We start from the raw sequence: 20,553 nt of genomic DNA on the forward strand, positions 1-20,553 counted from the left end.
TTTTGTATTTTTGAGGTATTTTTGACTCAGATTTTGGAAACAGCTAATAGTGTTTTAGAGCTAAGTCAATGAAGAGCATGGAGAGATTGATGTGTCATAGGAACCATGTTGGCTGACCAGAAAGGTGCAGTTTATAAACTGTTTCTGAAATTATTTCTAAAAAAGGAGTTAAAAGCAGTATTATTCACATAAATTTCCTTAGGTGACCGTTTGGCAAGTAGATCATCCCTGGATAGAGGAGGTTCTAGAACAGTGCTGCGCAATACAACTTTCTGTGATGGTGGAAATCGTTCCGTGTGTTGCACTGTGGCTCTTGAACACTTGAAATGTGGCTGATGTGACTGAAGAACTGAATCTTATATTTTATTTCATTTTAAAAGATCTTTAAGTTTAAACAGTGAACGTGGCTACTGTCTACCATATTGACGAGTGCAGATCTGGACTATTTAGCTTTCAGCCTGACTTAGAGACTGGGGCGAGCAATTTATGGTGCGATAACCAGAAATTATCAAGGTAAAGTAGGTTGTGGAATATTTGGTCCCCGACCCTTTCTACACAGAAGAGTAGAAAGGTATAGTTTGTCATTGTGTTCAGTGGTGTCTAATCTTTATAGCCTTTCCTAGTTTAGCCTTGCTGAGGTGTTATCTGAAGGTGTTAGATGACAAACTTTCTTTTGTATTTGCAGTTTAATCATCAACTTTAGATGTTCATGGCATTTCTTCCCTGAAATTTAAGACCTGCCCCGACAGCCCCCGTCTGTTACACGTACCTATGGTTGGAGCGGATGAGACTTGGAAAAAGGGCTGCCAACCCTTGGTTTAAATCTTTGCTTTGAAATTGGCGGTTAAGTTAAAATAACTGAAATGGACAAATGAAATAAGTGTAGGGCTTGAGGGGAAACTGGACCTCTTTCATTTTGTACCAGTAGAATCTTGATGTCAAGGAGGCTTTTCAGTTGAGGAGTAAAGCAAGTAAAAACTGATCATAGCAAATTTCTTCGTTGATCTCTAAGGCTCTTTAGGGTCTCTTTTGATTTACTTTTCTAACTTGATTTCTTACAAGAATCTTCTGATGTTAGAACAACTTCTCACTCTCTTATTCACATGCTTTATACATTTCTTCTTTCTTTGTCTCCTCTGGGATTTTTTTTTCTCTGCCCTTTTAGAAATCGTGACTGCTAGCACCTGTACAACGCTGTCACTTTCCCTCGAGTCCCACTCCGATCCCGCCTTACCTGTGAAGCCTTTTCTCTTTGCCCAAGTCCACTCCACCCTACCATCTTCTAAAATACTTGTAGGATTGTCACATAGTTTGGTATTTCTCATAAGTCACATTGTATTTTTAGTTATTTTTCATATGTATGAGTCTTCCCTCTCCAACTATATTATACGCCTCTCTAGCTTAGGTCTGTGCCATGTATTTTTCTGTCACCTGTAGCAAGCACCAAGTATGACTTTTTTAAGTACTGGATACACCCCAACTGGTTTGTGCAATCATTTAAACAATTGAGACCGTTTTTCACATTTGTTTCATTTAATGAGCATTGTTGGCCACACACTGTGGGAAATATGACAATGACAGAAATTGAGTTTCTCCCCTTAAGGCATTTATAGTCTGGTGCAATCTGTAGATGACACACACAGCTCAGTGTGCTAGGTAAGAGGAAAGAGTTGCCAAGTCAGTACTCTGGGAAACTGAAGGAAGGACACGCATTTTCCTTGGTGAGAAGTGGAGCAGGTTTTGTGGGGTGGTGAGTGCCTGTGCTTGCCCTGGAGAAGGTTTCGGCAGTCGAGGATAACTAGACTTGGAAAGGGCATTCGGGGCTGTGTGAACAACTTGACACAGGAGCACGGAGACATGAAGCATCAAGGCCTCTGCAGTGGTGTTTGGGAAATGGGTCATGTGGGTGATTTCGTGTGCGTGTAGTTGAGAAAATGAACTGTGGGTAACTTTTCTTGATCAGTCATTTAGCAGTGGTCCTTAAAACTTTGGCATCAAAATCACCAGAAGGGCTTAAAATACAGGTTGCCGGGCCCACCCCTAGAGCTTGTTGCAGTAGGTGTGGTGAGGGGCCTTGATAATTTGCATTTCTTATGGTTCTGGGCGATGCTGAGGATGCTGCGAATCGTGAGAACCATTGATGTAGAGCGCCAGCCCATCTGTTAACTGCCTTAGAGAACTATGTTTTACACACGTACGTGCCCCAGCGTTATGTATAATCGAGCTCTTGTTTTGCCTACATACGTCTGGTCTTCCCCTAGATCGTAAGTTCAGGCTTCTTGTATCACTCAGCCTGGAGCACAGCGGTAATGCAGTAGCCGATGCTGCACCTGCTGACTCGCCATCCCGATCTGCAGACATCTGAACCGGAAGCACATGCTGCCAGCAGCCCTTACGAAATGGGGTTTTAAACCTTTGTGACTCAAATGTAAAGCAAAAATGAATAGAGGAGCAGTTCTCAGACTTTTCTTCTCAGGAACTTCTTTACAACCTTAAGAATTGTTGAGGTCTCCAAAGAGCTTTTGTTTATGTAGGTTTTAAAAATTTTTATTTTATTATTAGTTTCAAGTATACAGTACATTGGTTAGACATTTATATAGTTCATGAAACGATCTCCCTGATAACGAAGGTTTTATCCATTGATATTTATCACATTAAAGTTAAAACATTAAAAAATATTAACTTGTTAGCAATAGTAATAAACCCATAATGTATTATATAAATTTTTAATGAAGAATTACTATTTTCCAAAATAAAAAAATTAATGAGAAGATGGCATTATTTTACATTTTTTCAAATCTCTCCGTTGTCCGGCGTGGTAGAAGGAGAACTTAACAGGAGACAGCTGGTTCAGCCTCCGAGCGGTCGTGACGTGTTGTGTTGGGTGAGCGCGTGGCGGAGGCTGCCTCGGCTGCACACGTGCTTTCCTCCGAGACGCTCGCACAGTGATGTGCAGCACAGGTGCTTCTGAGGTACTTCCCATTTTGCTACTCAGAGTATTAAAAAGGCATGTATTCAGGGCTTGAAATTTGGTAAGATTAGCCATTCTTCTTCATCAGGCGCTCCATCACATTCCTGTGTAAAAGTGGCTTTTTCCCCCTGCAGGCAGCGGTGACAAAGATACAGAAAAGGGTAGTGCAGTTTGTTCCGTTGTCTGGATGCAACGCCTGGAGTTTTTACCCACTATGGCTCATGTGCCATCAGGGCGAACGTCAAATAGCGGAAAAGGCCAACAATGTCTTAGTATTACTGTGGAAATAGCTTTGACCCCTGAGAGGGTCTCGGGGTGCCCTAGGAGTGCATGGACCACACTTGGAGAGCCGCCTCATCATAGTAGTGAACATCGGGGGTTGGCGGGATTGCATATCCGTATCACACCTACCTTAGAGACCTTACCCTCAGCTCTGTAAGGCCAGAAACTCACTTTTTATTCATTCGCTTAGAGATTTGACTCTTGCATCATACTAACAAATTAACAGATTGTAGTTTATAAAATATAACTTTCTGTATTTACAGTGAGAGAAAGGCCAAGAGACACCGTTCCCTTTGCTTGCTGTTGGAAATGCAGACCGTAATGTGAGCGTGGAGTCTTGGAGTGTTGTCTTGGAAGTCGCTAATGCCAGTTTTCATCCAGCTTTGCAGTCTGGATCCCCCTTTTTCGTAACACGGCGTACCTTCCTGCTTTACAGACTCCCTATGTTTATTTCCCAGAGGACCCTTTTCCAGTGTCACTGAAATAGATGTTTTCTTTTTAACTCCCTTTTTACTAGACTTCTTTGGCCATACTTTCTTTTCGTTTGGCAAGACATGATCGCCTTTCTTCATTTTGGTGTATTTTCATGTTTAAAAATGTTAAATTATGCACATGAAATGTGTGTGTGTGTGCACGTGTGTGTGTGTACAGTTTAACAAGATACCCAGGAGATTTGTATGTTCATAATGAACAATAAAATAAATACCCGTCTATGCCCCACCACCCAATTTAAGAAATTGTACATTATGTATGTTGGACTTCAATGTTGTTTTTGTAACCAATTATTATAAAACATAGCATAATTTTTTGTTTGTTAGATTCCAGGTTTTTGTTTTGTTTTGTTTTTTGAATTTTTTTTGTATACAACCTCTTAATTTCAGTGTAAGACAGATAATTTTATACTCAACCATTCATCCCTGTACCTCTGGGTATCTGCTAATTGAGCCCAGTTCTTTACTCCTTCTTTCCTTCCCGAATTCTTTAACCCTGCTTTCTGCAAGTCAAGTTTGTGATGATCAATTTTCTCTATCACCAGCCTCTTCTGAAGGTTCTCTTTCCTTCCTTGCCTTATCTTGAATTTGGCTGCCCCCAAAGGCTGTTTCCCCATGCAGCCCTTTCAAGGGCTTACCTGCCTCAGGGCCAGAAGGGAATGCTGGTCGGCCACATTGTTTGGTACTTTACTAATCAGTCCTTCAAAAACCCCAGCTCCCTGGAACATCTTCTGTGGCCTTCTGTGGCCAACATCCACTGCCTTTGTCTCTTCCCTTCATTCCTTTTAAGATTTGCGTCTTGCTATCAATGTCTTTTCCTCCTCCCCTTATTTGTATAATCCCTTCAATACTCAGGCCTCTCAGCTCCATCCTTGAAGCTTCTCACTCTAACCACTGCCTCTCAGCCATCAACCCCTTGCTACTCAAAAGGGAGTGGTGTCCTCAAAATGGCAGCATTACTGTCCCCTGTGAGTGTTCGAAAGCTGAATGGGAGGCTCCACCCCAGACCTCCTGGGTCAGAATCTGCAGGTAACAAGATTTCCGAGAGACATGTGTGCACATTGCCACCAGCCTGTGTACTCTGTGCTGCTTGGTGTTTCAACCCTGGTTCCATAGTAAACCCCCATTTCTTTGCTCAGAGGAAGACATTCTGTGTGTCCAGCGCGCGCTCTCTCTCTCTCTCTCTCTGTCTCTCTGTCTCTCTCTGTCTGGTCTCTGTCTCTGCCCTCTGTCTCTATGTTCTATTCCTTCTTGTCTTCTTTTCTTTCTTCTTTCTTTCTTTCTTTTCTTTTCTATTCTCTTCTATCTCTATTCTCTTCTCTTCTAGTTCTCTTCTATTCTCTATTCTCTTCTCTTCTGGTCTCTTCTCTTGTCTTCTCTTCTCTTATCTTTCTCTTTCTTCCTTATTTTCCTCTATCTCTCTTCTGTCTCTTCTCTTTCTTCCTTCTCTTCCTTCTATTCTCTTGTTCCTCTATTCTATTTGTCTCCTCTCTGTCTCTCTCTTCCCTCCTGCTTACCCCACTGGCTGATGAGAAAATTGGAGCCTGCCTTTTACATAGTAGTTTCTTGGGAACTTTTGTTGAAGGAATGGGTGACCATTGTTAAAAATAAATTCACTTGAGTAAATTTGAAGACGTCATTGGCTTTGTTAAGCGAGTCACGAATCGGGCAGCATCTCATCTGGCAACTCAAAGGGTACTGCTCAGGGTTATACAGAATGGAAGATGTTTAAAGGAAGAAGCGCGGGGCAACGCAGCTCCTGACAGAAGAAAAGAAAGGATTATTTTGGGGCCCAGACGTCTTTTCTTTGGGGGAGGGAAGAGGAAGGGTTTTCACCATGCAGGTTGCCTCCTCTTTCTGTGGGGGTGGAGCAGGCTCGCGTGACAGATGACTGGTGTTTGACCAGCAAATCCCAGGCCGGTTGAGGCTGTTTCTGGGAGAGGCTGACACTGCGGTTAGATCTGGTGTTCAATCTGGGTTTGCTGTCGAGGGCTTTTAGTACCAGAGATGCCATTTTGGGCCTGTGGTTTTCCTTTAACACCATCTCGTGGGAAGATTTTCTCCAGAGAGCTAATCTATTAGGCAAAGCACCACATTCCCCAAGTGCCACCACTTCTTTAATTGAGTGACTGTGGGAAAGCCACTTAACCTCTCGGACCTCGATTCTCTTTGTTCATTCATGAGTGGGCATAATAATAATCGTTCCCCTACCTTCAGTTATTTTGAGACACAAGCGAGGCACTTACATATTTGTGATTTGTGGACAAATGTAACTCTTGGTGCCGTACATCTGTAGTTCGTTATAATAACGCTGGTACTGTTTTTAATTGTGTATGGTCTCTTCTAAGGACTCTGGAATCATACTGTGTTCACATCTCTGCTTCTTAGCCAAATGACCTTAGGTGGCAGGTCATTCATTAATTACTGAAGAAATACATGTGTTAATCTGAGGTGTTCCTTCATTTAAGAATGGATAATAGCAGTAGCTAATCCATGGTATTGTAAGGCTCAAGTGGATAATAATATACATAAAAGTTATTTCCGAATTATAATATTCTGTGTGCCGTGATCTTTCCATGTTGAGAAAAGGCGAGGCGGGGACGGCACATTGTCTTATTGTAAGTCCCAAACTCTTGATTCATTGAGCAAAGGCATCAAAATTCAAATATGCTCGGTTTATTAGTGAGGCGAGAACATCTTTTTTTTTTCTTTTGCGTGGGTTTTGGAATGGATTTGTTTCAACGTGACATTCACTGGCTTTGAACCATTACGAAGAGTTGTTGCTTCTAGTCATTATATTTTGTGGGTAACCATGACCAAGACTTGAACCTTTTGTTTCTCAGTGAATTGATTTTTTTTTTAGAGCAGGCCTGACATGCCATTCATTAATAATGCATGAAGAGGAAACGTAAATTGGAAGATTTTTGAAAAACCGACACTGGGGGTGTCACTCCTAATTCTTTCATGCGAATGGACTAGACTTTTCTTCTTCATTAAACCTGGGTCGCAGTTCCCTGCTTTGGGATTCAAGTAATTGCGATAAACCAAGAGCCAGAGGCATGAAGGTTACACAACAGAAGTCGTAGACTTTGAGTTTATGACCATTCTTAGGTTCCTAATGACCACATAAGGGCTGAGGATTTTAGATAGTCAGATTTTTGTCGGCTTAGGATGCTGAGCTGCAAGGTTTGAAACTGGTTGAGGCTTGCGTAATTGCTTACTATGGTGGTTTTCAAAATTTCTCTGTAAGAAGGAGTGCTTGACCTGAGCCCAAGAATTCGTTACTTTGACTGAGTGAAATATTTTAAGGAATACTTCATCTTTTCTTCTTATTACCATAATAGTGTTTCCTAGACCAGTGTGCCTCCTTTGTCTATTCTGTTCTTATCTGCCTGAACCATGTCACTTTATGATATTGGGCCAAGGCGAAGAGTAGGGAAGATATAACAAGGCCCCACGGTAATTTCCACGCTTAGCCTATCATCCTCTTCAAATTTTTTGGACATGTAAATAGCCTTTCTCAGCAGAACCTAGAGGGAACTCAGCCACTTCCATCTGTCTAAACAAGTAACTCTGCGTGCAGCTTACGGGCTGTGTATGGTGAGCGTCTGACAGTGAAGCAGGTGGTTTCAGATCTGATTCTGAATCAGAACCACCTGACCCGGCACACAGGCTCCTGTCCCCACCACCAGCATCATGGCAGGGCTGACGATGGTAAGGAGCCTGGGAATTTTGTATTACTACTCAGAATTGGCAACTACTGTCTTCCAATAAACAGCAGTTCTTTCTCTGTTAATCAGAATCTTTCCCCAAATGACACAGTCAATTTACTTTTTTCTTTTTTTTTGTATTTGACAGATTATTTAAAAAAACTTTTTGTTTCAATTAGAGTTGACATTCAATATTATATTAGTTTCCAGTATACAGCATAGTGGTTAGACATTTATATAACTTACAAAATGATCCCCCCTGATAAGTCTAGTACCCACCTGGCACTGTACATGTTTATTACAATATTATTGACTATATTCCCTGTGCTGTACTGTACATCCTCGTGACTATTTTATAACTTGTAATTCCTTCACTTTTTTCACTGCCGAAATCGTATGGTATTTGTCTTTCTCTGTCCGACTTATTTCCCTCAGCATAATACCCTCTAGGTCCACCCATGTTGTTGCAAATGGTAATATCATTTATTTTTATGGCCAAATAATATTCCATTGTATATATGTACCATGTCTTCTTTATCCAGTTGTCTATTGATGGGCACTTAGGTTGCTTTATATCTTGGCTGTAGCAAATAATGCTGTAATGAACATAGTGATGCATATATCTCTTTGAATTAGTTTTTTGGATTTCTTTGGATAAATACCCAGAAGTAAAATTGCTGGGTCATATGGTAGTTCTAGTTTTAATTTTTTGAGGAACCTCCATACTGTTTTCCATAGTGGCTACCCCAATTATGTAATCCCACCAACAGTGCATGAGGGTTCCCTTTTCTCCACATCCTCACCAGTACTTGTTGTTTGTTGATTTATTGAAAATAGCCATCTGACAGGTGCGAGGGGATATCTCATTGTGGTTTTAAGTTGCATTTTTCTGATAATTAGTGATGTTGAACATCTTTTCATATGTCTGTTGGCCATCCATATGTCTTCTTTGAAGAAATGTCTAGTCAGGTCCTGTGCCCATATTATATTTGGATTGTTTGTTTTTTGGAGTAGTAAGTTGTATGAGTTCTTTATAAATTTTGGATATTAACCCCTTATCAGATGTATCATTTACAGATATCTTCTCCCATTCTGTACATTGTCTTTTCATTTTGTTGATGGTTTCCTTTGCTGTGCAAAAACTTTTTAGTTTGATGTCTCATTTGTTTATTTTTTTTCTTTTGTTTTCCTTACCCAAGGAAGTATAGCAAAAAAAAATAATAATAATAATAAAATAAAATTTACTAAGAGCCATGTCAGAGAGTTTACTGTCTAGGTTTTCTTCTAGGAGTTTTATGGTTTCTGGTCTTATATGTAAGTCTTTAATCATTTTGAATTTATTTTTATTATATGGTGTGAGAAAGTGGTCTACTTTCACTCTTTTGCATGTATCTGTCCAATTTTCTCAGCACCATTTATTAAATAGACCCCATTTTATATTCTTGTCCCTTTTGTCATAGATTAATTAACCATATAGGTGTGGGTTTATTTTTGGGCTGTCTATTCTGTTCCATTAATCTATGTATGTTTTTATGCCAGTACCATGCTGTTTCGATTGCTCTAGCCTTATAGTTTGATGTCAGGTATACATAATTTACCTTGGACTTTAAAAAGGACACCATATAATTTGGGACCTTCTTAAGAACCATGGAGAATCTTTAGAGTGAACCTAACGAGGCATCTCTGGCTGTGATTTCCATTCAGCCTGATTATCTTTGAATAGAAAAACTTATGTGGCTGTAGTATTTTTTTCGTTCCTGAGGCTGCTGTAACAAGTTACCACAAACTGGGTGGCTTAAAACAGCGGAAATGTGTTCTCTCATCGTGGAGACCAGAAGTCCAAGATCAAGGCGTCAGCAGGCTGTTTCTTTCTGGAGCTCTGAGGGAGAATCCATTCTGTGCCTCTGTCCCAACTTCTGGTGGCTGCCAGCCATCCTGCCTTTAGACATCACTACATTCTCTGCGTCCACCTTCACCTGGCCTTTTCCTCTGTCTTCTCTTCCAATAAGGTCATCTAGAGTGATCTCATCTCAAGATCCTTAATTGAATTACATCTGTTGTGACTCTTTTTTCAAATAAGGTCACATTCACAGGTTCCAGATGGATATATCTTTTGGGGAGACCACCGTTCAACCCACTGCAAGGACCATAGCAGGCTCCTCTGTCAGCCCTGGCCAGATTGTGCATGCTTGGCACTGCTCGTGAGAGAGACGGGGTGGGAGAGAGGCCTGTGCCTCAGCGTCCAAGCTCTGCCAGCAGAGAAGAATGCACAGTGCAGTACTTCGAGAGAGTTTATAAATAGCAGCATTTTCTCTTTGAGTTGTTCTGTTTTTAGGTATTGTTTTATGAAATATTTTCCCATGTTCCAAAATCCCAAGGTCATCTTCCTCTCTTCAAGAGAATACAACAAAATACTATTTTTCCTGAGTCTGAAAGTTGTAGAGTCATACCTGGTCTCGAGTAAGTCAGAAGCATATTATGTTTCTATAGACAGAACAAAGGTAATTTTCCTCAGCATTTCCCAGATACAGCTCTTTCTTAGAGTTTGAACTCTTAACATATATATAGTTTTATGTCGAGTATTGCAAATTCTGGGGATTTAAAAAGATACACAGTTAAAGTAGGCTTGTGGTGATAAAACTTTTCAGTATAGAAGCAAATGAAGTACAAACTGAAAGCTCACTCCCCGCCCCCCGCCCCCCATGTTGAGTTTGGTGCACTTTTTTCTGAACCCTCTTCTGTGAGCTGCGTGTTTGTAGGCACTGTACTGAGCTGGTATTATTAGACACTATAAAGAAAAGTGAATATATTGCTAGTGTTAGCTTCTTGTCTTCAGGATAGTAAAGTGCTTTTAAATCCATTTCAGCAGCATTTCATGTTTTTTAATATCTAGTTTTTTCTAGGATCCTAATTTCAGGCAGAAATGGTTTATTATCATATATAAAGAAAAATTTAGGCTGTAAGAGCTATTTTATTTTTTCTCCAATAGTTTTTAAATTAATTAATTAACATTTTAATGGTGACTTTGGTTAACGAAATCCAATAAATTTCAGCTATACACTTTAACAGTAAGGCATATATATGTTTACACTGTGTGTTCACCTCCCATAGTTAAATTTATTTCTGTCACCACATATTTGACCCCCTTAACCCCGTCTACCTCACTGCCCCACTTTCCCCCACCCTCCGTGTAAAAGCTACTTTAATAATAACTGTTGTTTCTTTCTCCTATTTTATATTTTTCTCTTTGCAGATTTAACTCGCAGACGGACTTCACTGTAGAAACACCCACAGTCATATCAATGGTTGGGGAAAGATAGTGACAACAGGCAAAGGAAAAGCGGCTCTGACATACTAAGGACAATGAGTATGCTAAAACCAAGCGGGCTTAAGGTCCCTACCAAGATCCTTAAGCCTGGAAGCACAGCCTTGAAGACACCTGCATCTGGTAATGCTCTGTGTTTTTACTTGATAGCAAATGAATTGTAATCCTAAATGAAGACTTCAATTTGAATATTTAAAAAAGACAATCTTACAAAACTTCATATTCTTGAAAATATTTGAAAAAAAAATTTTTTTTTTTTTTTTACACCTACATCGCTCGGTCTTCCTAGGTGGTCTCCCATCCAAGTACTAACCAGGCCCGACCCTGCTTACCTTCTGAGATCAGACAAGATCGGGCGTGTTCAGGGTGGTATGGCCGTAGACGAAAAACTTTTAAATAAGACAATAGAATTTATGTCTAAGTCTTAATCAATGAAGAGTTTACTTTGTCGTAGGTTATCTTTAATTTAGTTGATTCAGTGTCAGGTGCTAAAATAGTTAAGTGCCTTTTGTATTTGATGTGAAGTTTTTCTCCCCATGTGTCTTCTGAACTCATCTGGACTTTTCTCCTTGCGAATTAGGGATATGTAGAGAAAACAGATTAGTCTGGCTTAAAAGCTGTGATGACATTCACTGACCTAAAGTTGGCCGTCGGCATCAAGGCAGTGCAGTGGCTCAAGTCCAGCTACTGAGGGAGCCCTCCCCGCGTCACGGATGAACCCATGCCCTTGATTGTCTTTAGCAGACCGTTCCTCATCAGTTCTGCATCTCCACCATTTCAGTGTACATCCCATAATGATCACCGTACGTTTTAGGAGGAGGGACAGGAGAGAGGACATCTGATGCTTGCTCTTACGGTCTTTTTACGTAGTTTACGTATACTGTTAAACATCTTATCAACCGTTCCAGACAGGTGGCCCCTATGATATATTAAGTTCAACACTATCCCTTAAATTCTTCCATAAAGATCCTCATTGGTCTTTCACGAGGGCAGGATCTTTGTTGCTGTTCTTGTTTTTTTCCACTGCTGTGTTCCACCCACATACCTAGAACATCGCCTGGCACATAACAAGAACTTATCAGAGAGACCATCACACATTAGATGAGAGGAAAGCTTTGCTGAGAAAGCAAAGGGTTGTGAAGAAATGGGCTATTCAGCTTTGAGGAAAGCAGTCAAAATCGACATCCCCGATTCTCCTTCCCTCAAAAGCCTTCCTCTTGTTAAGACCTCGTCAAGTGCCAGCCCTTCCATGAAGCCTTCCATTGTTATACTCAGCTCTGTTTAGAATTGTCTTTTTCACTTTTAGCATTTTTTAGATTCACTCCTTAGCATGTAAAGTCCTTGAGTCCAGGGGTCATGAGCAATTCAGCTTAATTTCCCTAACAGTATTTGGCACCCTCTAGATTTTTTTTTTTAAGAGTAAAGTAACTTATCAATACTAAAACTCATAGTGCTTGAAAGGAAATAATTGCAAAGGAATTTGAGGTACTTTTATGAAGATTGTTTTGCAGAAATCCATGCTTGCAGCACCCCAGGAAGAAGCGTAAGTGATGCTCAAAGCTCGAACGGACTCTAGAGAGCCGACTGGGCCGGCCCGTCTTTGGCAGATTATTATCAGTTCTATCTGAGGGTATCTACTCTTCTTAAAAACAAACAAAAACCCTCCACAATTAGAAACTGCACAGGTCTTCCTTCCTGTGTGGGGTAAAGAGATGTTTGGCACCCACTCTAGGCTGGCCAGACCACACTACTCCTCAGCTTTTGCATGATTGACTCCTATTCATCAGACCACAGGCCAGATGTCACCTCTTCCAGGAGGTCTTCCCTGACTGCTCTGCCCCAAAGCACTACCTCTTCCACAGCACTTAGGCTGCAGCTTGAAATTACTTGTGTGTCTCTTACTGTCTCCTCACCTCTAGACTCTGAGCTCTACGAAGGCATGGACTGTGCTGTCTTGCTTTTTGTCCCTAGTGAAGAACAATGCCTGGGAGCAGTCTCTCAGTGGTAGGACTTCAAAAAACATGCAGCATGAACAAATACATTATCTCATTTAATCCGCATTTAAAAAACCCTCAAGGTAGCTATTACTTTCCCTTTACAGATGAAGAAATTGAAACTCAGAAAGGTTGTATAATATTCTAAGATCACAATATGCCCAGGAAATGGTAAGGGATTAAGAATGTGGGCTTTCTTTGCCAATTCATGCCAAATATTTTATAAATGCTTATAAGGCGAAGGCATGAACTCATTTCCAGTGTAAATATCACATTTCTGGCAAAATTTAACTTCTGCCTTTACCATAGAGAGTGCCTTAACGGGCAGTTTGGCCCAGTGCTGTCTCTTTTTTCCTTGCTGTGATTTCCATCTCTGCTAGCAAAGAATAGGGTTTATTTGGTTATCTTGGGATAATGATGATGGGGACTGGAGCACTGAACCTTCTCCTGCAGCGAGCCCTATTATGAATTTCTGGTTAAATGGTCCTAGTGTCGCCAGCTTTCATTGATGTCTCAAACGTGGGAACAGCCCATCCCAGCGGATTCGAGCGGGTGTTTGAGCCTGATGTGCAGGGTGGGGTTGGGGTAAAGAATGAACTCAGACCTATATTTGAACTGGGAAAAGGACTAATTTTTCTTGTTTTGACTTCTTCAAATCTTAGTTGCAAGTAAGGATTAAATCTCACCTCACTGAATTTCAACAGCATCGAAAATGGTAGTGATGGATCAAGTACTTTTTGCCTCCTTGCTAAAAACAGCACACGTCTAGAAGAGTTGTGGCGGCCCCTGTCACTTTTGGGGTTCTCTAGTTTATTTTCCTTTAGTTAGGCGTTGTCTGCTTGAATACGAAACTGAATCTATCCTGATCCTTTCTTCTGTTTTCAGTTGCAGCTCCAGCAGAAAAAGCAATATCCAGCGAAAAAGCATCGAGCACGCCATCCTCTGAGACGCAAGAGGAGTTTGTGGACGACTTTCGAGTTGGGGAGCGAGTTTGGGTGAATGGAAATAAGCCTGGATTTATCCAGTTTCTGGGAGAAACGCAGTTCGCGCCAGGCCAGTGGGCCGGGATAGTGCTGGACGAACCCATCGGGAAGAATGACGGGTCAGTGGCAGGCGTGCGGTATTTCCAGTGTGAACCTTTAAAGGGCATTTTCACCCGACCTTCAAAGCTGACGAGGAAGGTGCAGGCAGAAGATGAAGCTAACGGCCTGCAGACGACTCATGCTTCTAGAACGGCATCACCCCTGTCCACTTCTGCAGCCAGCATGACGTCCTCCTCTCCAGCGACCCCCTCAAATATTCCTCAGAAATCGTCCCAGCCAGCAGCAAAGGAGCCTTCAGCTACGCCTCAGCTCAGCAACCTTACGAAAACTGCCAGTGAATCCATCTCCAACCTTTCCGAGGCTGGCTCAATCAAGAAAGGAGAAAGGGAGCTCAGAATCGGAGACAGAGTGTTGGTGAGTCCAGGAGCCCTCTGGAGTCGCTCTGCTGAATGAGCTGTGATCACGATTAGGGGTAGAAACGCGTAGAGGCGCAGAGTCTGTTCTGGAGGGACGACCACTCATTTATAGAGAAATCAGTCAGCTTCTTAGTTTAGTTTATGTGTAAACATGCAGCACATTAGAAACTGGCCATGTAGCCTGAACTTGGTAAGAGCATAGGTTTGCTCGTTTTAGCTACAGTTTAGTTCACAGGATATTGAATTTCATAACTTGAAAATATTAAGGTAACTTTACTTAACAAAACGGACTCAAGTGGACTTAGATGTCTTTATAAAAGTTTTTTAATTTTTTTGGTTTTTAATTTGTAAGGATATAGAAAAAATTTTTCCTTCTCACCAACCAGTGTGAGAAATGATTAAAATACTAGTCAAGTAGTGTGCCGCTTGGCTGCTAAAACAGATAAAATGACAAGGTCAGGTTGGCCTAACTCATAGCAGAAGACTTCCATGAGGACATCATGGCTAAAGGAGACCTGAAGGAGACTAGGAACTGGCCAGGCAGGAGGAAGCGGTCGTGGCGAGAGAGAGCGTCCTGGCAGGAAAGGGCAGACCCGGGGTAGGGGAAGGGCTTGGCGCCTTTGAGGAAGAGGCCTTGTGCTTTCTCAGGTGCAGTGAGCACATGACAGGAGGTGAGACTCGTTAACTCGGTGGGGTCGCGGGGACTGGTGACGTAGGCCTATACAGATAGGTCGTGTGAAGGATGTTGATTTCAACTTAGGAACAACAAGAATGATGGGTGATGTGATTACATCTGTAGTTTGGAAAGATCACTCTGGCTGCTTTGTAAATAATCGAGGTGGGTGAGGATGGATTTGAGGTGGCCATTAGAGAGAGGGAGAGGAGAGAGTGGGGGATAGAGAGGGGCGCTGGGAGGGAGAGAGGGAGAGAGAGGAGTTTGAAGAGAAGCAGCAAGGAAAGCAGTGACTGGACGGGCTTCCTAGGGAGCGGGAAGAGGAGGCTCCCTGAGCACACACGGGAGTGGGTCGGCCTATGAGTCAGGGTCTCGCTCCATTTTTATAGGAAGGAAGGAGACTCTGCAGATGCAGGTTGGTTTGTGGAGATGTGAATGACATATTTCTAGGAACATTTTAATTACATGTTCACAACGAGCATACAGTATTTTATTTGAACCTGTGAGAGTCTGAAATCTTATGAGTGTGTTTCTGGAGGTGATAAAATTCTTTACTGCCTTCGGTTAATATTTCTAGGAGAAATTACAGGAGTACCTTAAAATCACAGTATTTTAGAGCTGGAAAGGATCTTTTAAGATCACCAAATGCCTCTTTTTGCCGATAATACTGAAGCCCAGAGAAGAAATGGGACTTCCCTTCGAGGCATGTGGCCGTGTGATATACATGTACATTCATATATCACTGGGCCCTCTTGTTCCCAGTTCCTGTGTTTGTTCTACTTTAATATGCTGCCTGTTTAATAAAAATTTTTGATGTAGAAATATTAAACATTTTTACTTCAGAATTTATTAAGGAAATTAGATTTAAAAATCTAAAATATTTTATCTGGAATTTTCCTAATTAAAAAAAAATTCTGTTGATTAACAAAATCCTAATGAACTAAGGTTATTCTGTCACTGTTATGTGCGGGTAGGTGTAGAATTTTCCCGGTCCCACCCAGAGCGCCCTCTTGGTTCCTGCCATGTCGAATGTAGCTCCGAGAAGGCTGGATTCAGCCTGACTTCTCTGTCCACCTCGCCCCGTGTAGCTCATTCGTCCTCTCATGGCAGGAAGAGCAGGAAAGGGGATGTCCGCAGTAGGTGTGACATTTAGCCAGGTGACCTCTGTGAGGTCCTGAGATATGACTGTATCAGGCGTCCTGTGTTGAGGGCAGTCAGGGCTTGGAGAAGCTCACCCTGTCACCTCTGCCCCCACCTTTTCTGCCCATAGTCATCAGCAGGGTGACTGAGTCCAGTGAGTCGTGCTGGCTTTGGTAATATAACAACCCACCCACGTCCTTCCCGTCGCTCTCTGGCCTCATGAATAGTCCATGGATTGTGTTGGCTGAAGCTTGCTGTAGTCCTGTGTGATGAGCTTCTCTGGGGTGACGCTGTGATGAGCTCTACTCTCAGAGACATACCTCCTTCCCGACTGGGAGTCCCTGGGGTAGCGAACTACTCTGAATGGTTTTGAGGTGGTTTGGGTGCATTTGGGGGATATTTGATATTTCAAGGATGTGACGTCAGGTTCTTGAGACACTTGGCAGTTCTGTTTCAGCATGGCTGTCTCCATGTCTGGGACAGGATGTTCTATGCTGGATTCTTGCTCATGACCCTGCATGAGAAGGAAATGTCACACTTTTTTTTTTTAAGTGACAAGCTTTATTTTTCTTTGAGCTGCTCCCATGGTTCTTACACTAAGAATCTTATAGTATAAATCTGTAGGTCTTTTAGATACTGGGAAAGGGGGAACTATCTTCCTAAGAATTAAAAAACATATTTATAAGATTTATTTTGCCTGTGTTTGAACTTTTTTGTATGTCTTTCTTTATTTCACATTATGTTTGTGAGATTTCTTTAAAATATATAAATTAAAAACACACGGATTGGGGTAATATAGAGACACCATTTCACAGTATACTTAGGTAGACTGGGGCATTTCCGTGCTAGTAAACACTACTGTTAATTTAGAGAATACGCTGCTGTTTGGTAGCACACTGTTTGTAAGTGCTGCAGCTAATTTAGTCACATACATTTTTTCTCCTAGAAGTGAAGTTTCTGAGTCAAAGAATATGTGAACATTTAAAATTATAATAGATATTGCCAGATTACAGTCCAGAAAGCCTTTACCATTTTATGTTCCCACGAACAGTGGACAAGTATGCCCTTTCTGATAATTTGATTTCTTCTGTTTTTCTCAGTCCTCTTACCAGTGACTTGGAACCCCCAGATCTGTGAGTCTGGTTGTGACATTGCACTTACATTTGGCATTCGTTCCTTTGTTGGGACAGGGGTCGTGCCAGTCTAACTTGGCCTCTCTCTACCCTGAGTGCTGGTACAGTGGTTGCTAATAGAAGGAGCTATCATTACGTGTGACCCAAAATTGAGAAGACTCCAGACGTTTACATTATGTTAAAAACTCTTTCTGGCTGATAGTCGAGATCTGTTTCCAGCACTATAGATTTTACTTAGACTAATTCCTTTGCAATGAGGATTGCTGCAGATCTGAATTCCTTTTTCTGACATTAGTTTCCAGAAGGCTTCAGTCTCACTCAGCCTCATCGGGTTGCGGGAGGGGAGCACGGAGAAGCTCTCACTGCTGGCGGGAAGCCGGGTCTGGCAGCTTCCTCCCGCTGTGCACAGCCAGGTCCAGGAGAGCTAGCGGTGCGATGCTGCCATTCCTGCCCGCTGCTTTCAGCCGTGAGACGGTACAATAATAAGCATGCCCTTTACTTCGAGGCTCGGGAATGCGTAGGACCATCCATCCTCCCATCGGATTTCATGTCTTTGGTTTCTCTCCTCATCTTCTCTCAGGCCCGTTGCCCTGCACCGCCTTCCCTCAGCCCATCACCAACCACCTTTCCCTGCACTTCCAGACCGCTGTCCGTGCTGCTAGCCTCCTGTCTCCCCAGTTCTGCCCTTCACACCGTTACAGAGTGGTGCATTTAGAATGTAGATCTGATTCTGCTGTCGGCTGCGTAAAACCCTTCGTGGTACCCTGTCTGCCTGTACCAATGGTTTCGTTGTCACGCTGCTTGTAGAGATTTCTGAAGGGCTCGGTCACTGGGCACTGGCTGATTAGTGTGAAATTAGGGTTCTTTTTACAAACTTAAGCCAGTACCGTAACCCCAAAGATATCAAAACTGGTATCTCTCCAGCCTTGAGAACTTAGTGCAGGTCCTGGGGCTGGGAGTTTCTGGTTTGGGGAAGCAGCTCACTCTCCCGCTCTGGGAGCGGGGAGAGGGAAGTCTGACCAGGCCTGAGTTTAATGTTGAAATGCCTGTTACTAGATCACATCTCCTAATTTTCCATACTGCTTTCATGAATTCTTTAAGCATCGTAACAAAAATATCTTGAGCCTGAGCCTCTTTGTAGCTTATGATCTTATATAGATTAGAAAAGCAAACTTTGCTAATATCATTTTGGTCAAGTTGAGTCTTTTTTTTTTTTTTTTTTTTTTAGGTGAGGCAACCTGTGGTTGACCTCACAGATTGCAAGGACCTTGTCAGCTTATAATTCCTTATTTTTTTTAATTTCTACTTTTTACACCTATGGCACCTGGCCTTAGGTGGTCTCCCATCCAAGTACTAACCAGGCCCGACCCTGCTTAGCTTCTGAGATCAGATGGGATCGGACGTGTTCAGAAGTTGGGTCATTTTTGATCTTAGTGTCATATAAGACACTGACTTGGGTGATTAAATATGCTACATTTTATCAACCCTAGGGCTAGTAGGGGTAGATTTTTAGTTGTTTTTCTATTAAATGTATAAATAGTTAAAATATATTTTTTAAAATGAAATATTTGTGGAACCTTGGAAATGTATTTGCCTAAACTGCCTACTTTGAAAACCATAACTATAGAATATACTGTGTTTTGTTTGCTTTTTTGTTTCATTGGTATTTTCAGGAGTTTGGGCACAGAATGCTTTGAATGGGGGTGTACAGAGGTAGAAAAATGCAGAAATTTTCTTTGTAGCTTATCAGGAATTGATAATGGGTTTGTTTGACTTCTTCCTACTTCCCAGATAATCCTTTCCAGGAGCATGTATTTAATATGCATATACAATATGGTTAGCTGTTACATTTTGGCTCACTTGTGGTGGCACTCTAGAAATACTGTGAGTAATATGGTGAAATATTCTCAAGTTAAATCTGGTGGTTGGGCATGCTGGTCTCTATATATCTTGGTATGTCTTTTATTTAAAAAAATAAATGCCGTGTGACACCCAGATGGCATTTCAGTTTTCTGCATTGCCAGCCTCTTATAGAATCCCATTCTGGCTGCTTTAACATACATGCATTACCACCACCACCCCACCCGCCATTTTTTATTTTAAGCTAAACATATCTTTAACTGGTATCTGTTTCATTTTTAAACAGTTATATGGAGGTATAATTTATGCATCTGTTGTAAGTGTACAATTCAATGATTCTTAATAAATGTATAGAGTTATACGGTCACTATAATGAGTTTTAGAATATTTCTGTTGCTCCATAAAGTTTCCTCATGTCAGTTTGCAAGTCATTGTCCACTCCCACCCAGCCCCAGGCAATCACTTATCTGCCTTCTGTCTCTATAAGTTTGCCTTTCCTGGATATTTCCTATAAATGTCATTATATAACATGTAGTTTTTAAATGTCTGGCTTTTTTCACTTAGCATAATGTTTTAAGGTTTATCACGTTGTAGTTCATTGCTTTTTATGACTGAGTAACTCCATTTTATGAATATACCATATCTTATTCACTCACCTATTTATTTAGTTTTAATTTAAAAATTTAAAGGAATTCATGTTCATAATTTAACATGTCAAATTTTTGGTGCTTATTATCTTATATCAAAAAGCAGTTCTATGCCCACTCTCTGAGAAACAAGTTTACCTCTCCCTTTTTTTTTTTCCTGTTTCTTGATATTCTTGGGGTCCTGGATCCTGAGGGTGTTAATATGCTTTTCAGAAGGAAAGATTAGTCTCAGGAGTTAACATACAAGTCAAGCATAACTTTTTTAAAAATCTTGTAACCAGTGTCTTCGTAATTATGTCATCTTTTGTTTACCTGTTTGTTCTAGGGAAGAGTTTATAAGAGAATATCTGTTATATGTCATCTGCTCTTGTCAGGCTTTTTAAGGGCATCTACTTACCGTCATATGTTACAGATTGGGAGACTCAAAATGATGTCATAAAGAAGCCACCTCACAAAATTTTGTTGCTTATAAAATTCCTGTGAAACAATCCCTTGTTACCACTCACTGGACATTTTATAGCTTTGTAAAGCAAGGCCCAGTGACATTAAATAGCTTGTTTGGGACTTGATAATGAATAGATAGGCGAGTTCAGAGAGGATTGAATGTTTCCTGTTTCCTGCCCGTGGACCCATTCATTAGCCCAGCAGAATTTATCAGTGTTCTTGTTTTTCATAAGAGTTTACAAGAAGGGTATTCGTTCCCACAGCATTTTTTAGAAACCTCTTAAAAATCACTGTTTACTGGATTTGTTTGTTTGAATTTCTCTCTCCATCAGTGGCTAACACTATATTCTGTTTTCCTTTGTATCTTAAAGGCCCAAGCACTCAAGAAATATATACTGAACGAATGAGAACTTAAAAATCTGAG

The 20,553-nt window shown here is 41.3% G+C and overlaps 1 protein-coding gene and 1 pseudogene across 14 annotated transcripts in view; one reads left to right on the forward strand and one right to left on the reverse strand.

The window, feature by feature from the left end:
* Window positions 1-20,553, forward strand: part of CLIP1 (CAP-Gly domain containing linker protein 1) — a 104,930-nt gene that overhangs the window by 19,659 nt on the left and 64,718 nt on the right. For all 14 annotated transcript variants that reach the window (XM_039879343.1, XM_039879341.1, XM_039879351.1 and 11 more), the window contains 2 exons: window positions 10,708-10,902; window positions 13,659-14,230. In XM_039879343.1, the coding sequence (XP_039735277.1) occupies window positions 10,818-10,902; window positions 13,659-14,230 (657 nt within the window). In that variant the 5' untranslated portion in view covers window positions 10,708-10,817. The remainder of the gene's footprint in view (window positions 1-10,707; window positions 10,903-13,658; window positions 14,231-20,553) is intronic.
* On the reverse strand, window positions 11,044-11,162 carry LOC120616177 (uncharacterized; annotated as a pseudogene).

Source organism: Pteropus medius, unplaced genomic scaffold (assembly GCF_902729225.1).
Source record: "Pteropus medius unplaced genomic scaffold, Ma_sr-lr_union100, whole genome shotgun sequence".
NCBI classification, from domain to species: Eukaryota; Metazoa; Chordata; class Mammalia; order Chiroptera; family Pteropodidae; genus Pteropus; species Pteropus medius.